The sequence below is a fragment of the Solanum pennellii genome, chromosome 5 (genome assembly GCF_001406875.1).
Source record: "Solanum pennellii chromosome 5, SPENNV200".
NCBI lineage: Eukaryota > Viridiplantae > Streptophyta > Magnoliopsida > Solanales > Solanaceae > Solanum > Solanum pennellii.
Window position 1 is genome coordinate 4,311,432 of NC_028641.1, and position 9,755 is coordinate 4,321,186.

The following is a 9,755-nucleotide window of genomic DNA, read 5'->3' on the forward strand; positions in this document are numbered from 1 at the left end:
AAAAAAATATCTTAATTATATCATACTAATACACTAGATATGTAAAAAATATTAAAACGAAAGTATAGATAATTTTCTTCATTAATCAATTTTATAAAAGTCGGGATACTAAGAACAATAGGATTAAGAATGAAGATATTCGAGACAAGGTGAGAATGACCTTCGTGGTGGACAAGATGACGGAAGTAAACTGAGATGATTTGACCATGTGAAAAGGAGATACACAGACACCCTAGTGTAGAGGTGCGAGAGGTTGGACATAGAGAGAGATAGGCCTAAAAAGTAACGGAAAATAATTAAACAAGACATAACTCAACTTCATATTACCTAAGACATGACGTTAGATAGAAAGATATGGAGGTCATGCACCAAATCAAGATAGAAGGTCATAAGGTTAAACACATAATAATTTTTATTTTTGATATCTAACATGTATTATATGTTGTTTATTGTATTTTAATTATCACATTATTTTAATATTACTGTTATTTCTTTCTCATAGGTTTAATTGTTTCCTTATTAGTTGTTATGATTCCTTCACTGGTTATTTTTCTTTTTACTTTGAATTTGTAGTTTTTTGAAAATAAATTTTTTATCCTTACGAAATAACAATCAGATCGATATATACTCTATCCTCTCCAAATTCTATCAATTACATAAAAAAAAACATTTGATGATAATATAATTGTCAAAAATTTCAATTACTAAACAATTAATTTTATACTAATATATTAATATTAGTATAATATATAGAAATTATATTAATAACAATATACTCATTTAATATTTTAATAATTTTTTATAAATATAAACATCATATCGAATACCAAATAATATTAACGATCGGATAAAGAATGTAATACGTATCCTGCCATGTCACTTCACATCTCTGAAAAACCCTTTCTTATACACCATTAATACCACGCGCCTCGCCATTTTTTCAACCGAGAGAGAGCTCGAAGAACTCGATCCCCCTTCAATATTCTCAACTATATATATATATATATATAAATTGCTCTCTTCAAGCTTGACTTCGAAGAGCAATTGAAGATGAGTCTTTCAGTGGCGCAGGTAATCCTTTTCTTCTCCTCTTTCGTTGTTTTTGTATGCATTTATATGTATATATATATGCTTTGAATGAAATCAATTTGATATTTTTTCGGGGATTTATTAGGGGTTTACGAAGTCTCTGGCGATGACTGTGCTATCTGAGATCGGAGACAAGACTTTCTTCGCCGCTGCGGTGAGATTTATTGTGATTAAATTGGAATTATGTTTGATGGATAGAAATTTAGAATAACTCGATGCCTGTGCTGTGTGTGTTGTGCTGCTGGGAGGTAGTAGGTACCAGTAGAATTAGTTGAGGTGTGTGGTAGCTGACTTGGACACCACGGTTATTCGAAATGAGCTGGATTTTTGTGTTTGTTTTGACTGTTAGTTGTAGTTTTTTGGAGAGTTGATTAAGAGAATTCTTATTTGTATCGAAAGAACGATTAGTTATTGCTATTTTGAATAAAATGTGGTGGAATAGAGGATTTGTATTGCGAAACTCAATTTATTTGAGATTGAGGCATAACATATTGATTAATTGAATTATGTGTGCTTGAAAATGTGTGTGATTATGGAAGGTAGCTGGGAGCTCAAGAGTGAGTTAAAAATTGAGTTAGCGGAGTAATGCAGTTTAAGGTTTGGTCTATGCAAGATGAATCATTGAGTTATTATTTTGTTTTATTTGACGAGTAAATCACAGAGTTTGTATATGCCAGAAAGGAAGGCTTTTTTTGGTCAAGTTAATATGCAAGCTCAAACTAGTTCAAAAGCTTGATCGAATTGCTGCTGTTTTTGATTCTGAGTTTTAGATATTACTTACTAAGTTGTGTTAACGGCTCAACTCACTTAATATCCAAGTGAATGGCAGAGCGTTTCTGTTAATACTTTGCAAAGGTAGAAACTTTTTAGGTTCTTTGGTTTCAGTAACTCCCAGTGATTGCTTCGACTTCTATTGTGGTCTTTTAAAATTTATTCTTGTTTAAATCTTTTAGTTTTTCTTCTTTTTTTTGGGTTGGGGGGTGGGTGTGGGGTTGGGGTTGGGGTGGAGAGATTGTTGAGAACTGTTCTTGATTGCTGTATCGTTAAGTTACCTACCCTTTCATTCCATTCCTTTTGATATTGTTTCTATATTAGTAGTATTTGAAGTGGGTGTACCAGGTAGCCTATTATCTTTATTTATATTTTAGAACCTGAGATTCTTATAGCTGAGTGGCAATGGAATTCTAAACATTACAATGGAAGGAGGACAAATTCTAATATGCTTTGTTATTCTACTCTCAATTATTCTTTTAGTTTGTAGATTACACTTATTAATTGCAAAAAGTAATTCCACTTCAGAAGAACAAATTCCAAAAGAAGAAGAAGATATTGTTCTTATTTCACTGCTAAGTTGCTCGGACTCGGGTGTGATGTCCGATATAGGTGTGGATCTAAAGGTCGGATTCTTTGTGATCTAATTTTTAAGATTTGGGATATGGATCCATGGATACGGGTGTGCGGATTCGCCTAAAAATAATTTAAATATTAATTTAGAGTTATAAAATCTAAATTATAAAATATTATGCGGAGAACTTGTGGAGAATCCTAAAAGGAGATCAAAGGAAATGGAGTGACATAAAAATTTTTATATTTTAGTTTCGATTTCCTTTAATTTCACATTAGCTTTTGTATTGATCACAGAAATCATTAAAATTGTCCAGACTTTCTCCATAGATTTTGGTCAAAGTACCCAAAATCGGTTGACCAAATCGGACACGGGTTCGTGGCGACACGGGTGCGGAGTCCGAGCAACGTTCATCACACCCTCCCAAAAAGTCTGCTCAGTTCATTGCTTTTGTACATCAGCAAAAGAGACTCTTTCAGACATGATACAATTTTCATCTACAGCCAATTCTATGTGATTTTTGTATACCAAAAAGTTGTATTCTTTAGCTTGCTACTGGACCTTATTAATTCGGCACTGTTCGAGCTTAGACTAGTATTTAACTTAGAGCTATGGTTGTATCATCACCTACTTAAGTTGCGCATAAACTAAACCAGCAACTATTAATTGGAAATTTAAAAGTCTGCCAATGATGATGAAGGCCATAGTATTGCATTCCCAGAATGTGCTCATTGTAATGCTTCTTTATCCTTTAATAGGAAGACTGAATCATATAACACAAACTAGTGTTGGTAATTGTGAGACTAAACTTGTGGTCCATCAGTTCTCTTGCAATATGTTGAATTTCATTTCGCTGAACTTTCAGATTATTACTTCTCTGCTTAAACTATTTTGGCATCTAACCATTTAGCTGCTGCTTTATTTACTAAAAGGTTTTGGCAATAAGTTAGAATTCTAGTTTATTCTGATGTCCTCATCTTAAACATCTACGTTTCTTATGTTTTCAGAATATTTTCTGAAAAGTTCACTTATTGTTTGACAATTTTTCATCCATTTTAAGATCTTGGCGATGCGTCATCCTAGGAGACTCGTCTTGTCAGGCTGCCTTGGGGCTTTAATTGTAAGACTTCATACACCTTTCCTTGGTCGCTTTTACCATTATTGACATTCCCTTCTTTATATCGTGGGTGATAACAGTCTCCCTTGAAATGTTGGTGGCTGTAGGTAATGACCATTCTGTCTGCCGTTGTTGGTTGGGCTGCTCCCAATTTGGTAAGTTTAATCTAATTGCAATCTCTTTGAGTACATTGGTGGTGAACTGGTAATCTTGTATTTTACTTGAGCTGTCTATCATATTTGATTTAAAGTCATAAGCAGAACTTGAAATATAATATATCCTGTTCTTATTGAAACGGTTTGCACATCCTAGTAGTTCCGATAACAGAGGCATTATGTCTGATAACAGAAACAGTGCTGCTATTATTTATCTCAAAGTCTGTGCCTTGTGCTAGTGATCAGTCGCGGGCAACTTGAACAGTCATCTTGCTTTCTTACTGTATCAAATGTGATAAGCTGTCTGTACCTACCAAAAATAGCACGTGCTGTATATTGTAAAGTGAAAAATCTGAAAATAATGGTAAAAACTTGCAATATATCCTAGTGAACGTATGCATCCATTATTTATGTTGGTATCTCATATTCGTACAAGCAAATAGAGGATCTTGTCATGCTTTAGATGTGTATGGAGTGCATTTAGAGTTAATCAGATGAGACATGTATTCCGGTTCATTTAAGTTCGCTATCATTATGATCTAGAACTATATTATTGCAACTTCGTTAAATTTCACTACCTAATTCTGTACAAAGCACTTTGTAATCTGCTTTTAATTATGTCAATTTATTTGCACGAAGCATAAAATTTCATACATACTCTCCACAGGTGTCCCGCAAATGGACCCATCATATTACAACACTGTTGTTCTTGGGATTTGGAGTATGGTCTTTGTGGGATGCATTCCATGATGGGTAATCATTTGGTTCCTGCTTACTTCTGATTATACTTCTTCTGCCGATCTCTAATATCTGTATGCCACAATAACTTTTAATTAATTTAATTCTAATTTTATCCTCAGGGAAGCTGAGGATTTGGATGAAGTTGAAGCCCAGCTGGTATGGATTTTTCCAATTACATATTAGCATACATCAATTTAGCTTTTCTTATTTTTACCTTACATGGTGCAAGTAGGATGCTGATCTAAAAGCTAATGGTGGAGCAACCAAGGAGAAGAATCAGGTAGCATTCCTGCTCATAGTATACATTTGCATATCCTTTCTTTCCTTTTTCTTTTTTTGAAAGTAAGTCTTAAGACTTTGTTGTTGTTAAGATAAACGAAAATGACGGTTCTGTTATGAGAAGGAAACTATTAACCTCTTGCCAATCTCCATATCAGCAATTTACTATCTTATTACTCGATTGAAATGCTAGCGGGTGGGCTATTGATTAAGATTTTTTCCAGTTATGAATGCTAATCCTCTAGCACCTCTCTGTTTGAGAGGGTAGTATGCATACTGAAATTTTATCGTCCGACTGTGAAGTAGGTGTTGTCCTTGAAAACTTGACTAAAATGCCTCAAGTAGACAAAAAGAAGAAGAAGATAAATCAATATAAACAACAAAACACCTTTGTTAGTTAGCCATCTTCTTCTGATGAATGTATACTAACACCATTGCTATCTGAGTTTTCTAATGAGGATTCTCACACATTCAACACCATTGAGCATTTATGTTCACTGAACTCAAAATAGAGCAACCTTACTTTCTCTTTCTGACTAACTCTAATTCGTCCGTCCCGAATGCTGATTTCTAGACCTTTGTATACGTACCACTTATCTCTATTATCCTCCTTCCTAGTATATTATAATGGATTTCAGTTTGGGTGAAGGATCATGTTTTTTAAATTACAGCCTATTTGATATATACAAGTCCCTTGTCCATGAATTAAACCATTAAATATGTCCCAAGATGAAAACTCTTAAAGATGTATTTGCTCTCTCCTGATGTTCTGTTATCAGATTCTCATCTTTTTGATTTGCTAGCTCTCATAATAACAGGTGTAAAGTTGCTGCAATTTTATTAAGAAAAACACATACCTTTGTCAATAGCCTTACCAAAGTTTTATCTTTTTCTAGCATTCTGATGATTTAAAGAAGCAGAGGCAGCCTCTTCTCGCTCAATTCTTCTCACCCATCCTTCTGAAGGTTAATATCTGTTAAATAGCTACCTGGAATGTGAAGGTCATTGTTAAGAAACAACAATATATAATGCCTTAATTTTGCAGGCATTTTCAATTACCTTCTTTGGTGAATGGGGTGACAAGAGCCAGGTATGCAACTGCACATCAAGTGTTTTAGTGTAAAATCTGCACAAACTTCTGAGATCACTCCTAATTTTAGCAGTTGTAACAAATTTTCAGCTTGCTACCATTGGTTTGGCTGCCGATGAGAATCCACTAGGAGTTGTTCTTGGAGGAATACTGTAGGTTTCTCGACTTAAAGCCTTATGTTGTTGACTTCTTATGTTCTCAACTATGAATGCCATTCTGATATTGCTTTGTGGCTCCTGTGCCTCGTCTGAAATCTGAAGTCAAATAATCTTTTTGCTGATTAGGTTTTATGGTTGACCCAAAAAAAAAAGAAGAGAGTCAAAGACATTAATACAAGCACTCTCAATATAAATAGTCTCATAATTGCGGTTGAGAATCAGTTAGATGCACAGTTTTATGATGTTGTTAATCTTTCTCAGGGGACAAGCCTTGTGTACTACAACTGCCGTCCTAGGAGGGAAAAGTCTTGCATCTTCAATATCTGAAAGAATAGTGAGTGATTTACTTTACGTCTGCTCTTGCTTATGCCCTATGTTTCTTTTGTCCACTTTCTTGAGAGCAGAGTTATTTCTTAATGTAGGTGGGACTTGCTGGTGGATCTCTATTCATTGTTTTCGGAATTCAGTCCTACCTTTCAACAGTCGAGTAACCATGTCGTTTATCTTATGAACCCTGTTCTCCGGTTAGTCCTGACTAGTTCTCCATTCTGCTATGCATGAAACAGTTCTATATCTGACGTTAGAATACCAAAGTAAATGCTATTGTTACACATTTGCTGGATAATATACAAGGCTTATCTCTGCCATCGTTAAGAAGAAAGAAGGCAGAAGAATTACTGCACGCTCACATAGAACAATTAGTAGCTAAAAAATTGCCTGTGTTTGATGATGAGTGGATTGACATTGGGTCACTACTTTTATGCAGGAAATGAATGATAGTCTAGATGCACATTTTGTTTGCTGAACTCCTCGGTATGAAAGGTACAACGACTACATAAAGCAAGCAAATCGGTTAAACACTGTCTAATTAGATATTTGTTTCGTTAATTTAGATTAAGGCTCCGCGTCTAGTCCAAGGCAGGCAGCCACTATTTTTAACCTTTTCGCTGCAAGGCAAATATGTAGACTCTATTTGCTTATGATAAGCTTATTCTCATTGAGCGCTTTATGGACTACAGTTTTTCGTTCTTCTGTATCTGTGCATTTGTTTTTTCTTCTTTCCATTTTTTGACTACTACCTGGAGGAAATCTCAGGTGATTCAATGGTTGATATAATTTGAGTAACAATGAGATTAAAAGAAAAAGTAGAATAAATACTCAAATTACCAATAAGTATTGTGCGGGAGTAGAGAGTACTCATTCATCCTTAATCAGATGTTTGAAGTTCGAGCTTTTGGATATGGAGTTTCCTTTGTTATTGAGTGTTTCACCTTTAAATGTGGAACTTTCTGACATATGTAGTCAAATTTTCGATAGTTGTGTAACCTTATGAGTAATGACTCCATATTATCTTGAGGCTATATCTATGCATTTTTTGAGGATTCAATACGAGTGCAACAATATTCCGGAGAATCTAAGCAACATTAATATTGCAAAGTAAAAAAATATAGTGATACCAAGTAGCAAGTACTACCTCTCATTTTGACTCTTTAGCTTAAAAATAGTCCCTTAATAATTAGCACTTTCAAAATTTAAGATTAAAATTGGCAATTATGTTCAAACTATATTCTATAATATTGAATAAATCAGTTTATATTCACCAAATAAAAGCAGTAAACTATTTCTTATATTCGACATTTTTAAAATAAGCATGAAACATATTAAAACGACTGTTAAAAATGAGATAGTGTGAGTACTAATTGTTAGTTAGCATAAAAGTGGATGACACTGTTAAATAAAAGATATAAACAAAAAGGCTTAAATAGTGATTATATGTACAAGATACAATGTACCTAAATCTATATAGGCATCTCCTATTTTAAAACCAAAACTAATAATAATATTGAGATAGTGATGCAAGCTTGTTTACATTATCAGTTTCATACTCAAATAAAAGAAACAAGGATAGTCAAGGATTAATCAGAAACATTCTTTCCATCCCACAAAAAATAACAATAAACTATGATTCATGTATACTTTATTTTTTTCACTTCTCAAATTTCGTTTGAAAAATTACACCTAATTTATTATAGTTATTGTTCACAACAAGCTACCTAGTCATTAATAATTAGCAATCATTCATTTTGTTGAATACTTGGATGAGGATGACAATGTTCTACTATTAATATATCTTTCTATATGACGATGACATGTCTGAAATTTTTTAAAAAGACCACCTTGAATATTTTGCAACAAATTATGTCTAGGTACAAGCAATCTATGTTGAGTTTAGTATCAGTTTTAATCATTTTGGCTATTTTTCGTTCCCACTAGGTTTTGTTAGTATTATCATATTCTAGACAAATTTTACGTCAGCAAAGCACGAAAGAGATGTTGAGTGTACGTAACAAAATAAAATTTAGATCCTAATAACCTATTTTAAAGGCATATGAATCTAGGTATAAAACGAATAATATCACTAATATATGAATTAAGGAGAAGGACATGGATTACTAGGTAAAAAAAATAATTATTAAAAATTCTTTTCAGTTAGAATTATGATTAATCGATTCTAAGACGTTGAGTCAATAAAATGATATATGTAATATCATTGACAAATAACCTGTAGTTACTATACCAAGCATTGAAGGAGATTCATCTCGAATCACTTGTGTGGATAATCTACCTTCAAACCAACGGAACCATCACTAAGGATGAATAATTGAGCTTCCTAATCACTTGAGCAATAGGTCACTACTAGACATTAATTAGGTGCAATATTGTTAGTGTTTGATTATGACTTAATTAAATTTGAGATTAGGATAAAATCATTATCCTTAATTAAGTTCATATAATATGAGAAATAAAAAAATAATATAATATTTATCTAGTTGTTTTGTCAACTTGTCTAATCAATTTAAAACCTTTATTTTTCTGTTCCCTATTTTTAGCAGCCATGAATAAAGCAAATTTTATAGTGTCACATCAAGAAAACACATTTTTTAGTGCCTTTTGCATTATAGTAACACATAAACTAGACCCTTTTTTTGTGGCACAACATGTGATTTAAGTATTTATAACTAGGACTTTTTTTTTTACCTTCTTTAATTTTCTTTAATTTTTTCCCCCTTTTCTCCCCTTTTAATTAAACAAATATACTTTGGGGAATAAAGTAAACTATACAGAAGTAGTTCTTTGGAAAATTGGGATTCCCCCCTGTATTATACTCCCTTTGTGTATTTTAGAGTATTTTATGTGACACTTTTCGCATTTCGAAATTTAAATAAGTCTGTTTGATCTTAAGTTTTTCATAAATCCTTGTAACATTTTGAATTATCAATTATTGTGACTTATAATAGTACTCTTTACTAGTTTACAAATATAGTATTTCATTTCAAAAAGTTTGAAGATTTCATACGCAAATGTCCAGTCAAAATTAAACTGTTTGACTCTCAAAAAATAAAAAATATCACATAAAATGGAACAGAGAGAATATTAAAAAATAAATGAACCACGTAAAGTTTTTATTTTGGTGCAAGAGAAGAAGATACGAAGGTCAAATGTGTCGCATTATTTACAATTAATGAAGTGAATGAAAATTTATATACAAAAGTTCTATAGTCACTTTTCATATGAATTTTCGAAAACATAATCAAATCCATTGAGAATTAATCACTTTTTACGTGAAATATCGTTCACAACACTATAAATCTCGATCTTAAACAAATAAAAAAGCTAGAATAATGTCACAAATTTCAAAAATTTTAAAAAGTGAATTAGCTCTATGACAATATCCAAGATTCTGTAAAAGAACACACTTTGAAAATAAAAATTGATAATG

At 32.5% G+C, this 9,755-nt stretch overlaps 1 protein-coding gene across 1 annotated transcript; it reads left to right on the forward strand.

Annotated features, from left to right (window-relative positions):
- The first annotated feature begins 869 nt into the window (after window positions 1–869).
- On the forward strand, window positions 870–7,008 carry LOC107018502 (GDT1-like protein 4). Its single transcript, XM_015218998.2, has 13 exons — window positions 870–1,071; window positions 1,175–1,243; window positions 3,495–3,554; window positions 3,659–3,706; window positions 4,374–4,459; window positions 4,567–4,603; window positions 4,680–4,727; window positions 5,623–5,691; window positions 5,772–5,816; window positions 5,907–5,968; window positions 6,236–6,308; window positions 6,397–6,498; window positions 6,741–7,008. The coding sequence occupies exons 1-12, from the start codon at window positions 1,051–1,053 to the stop codon at window positions 6,463–6,465; spliced, it is 687 nt and encodes a 228-aa protein (XP_015074484.1). The 5' UTR covers window positions 870–1,050; the 3' UTR covers window positions 6,466–6,498; window positions 6,741–7,008.
- Window positions 7,009–9,755: the final 2,747 nt, after the last annotated feature.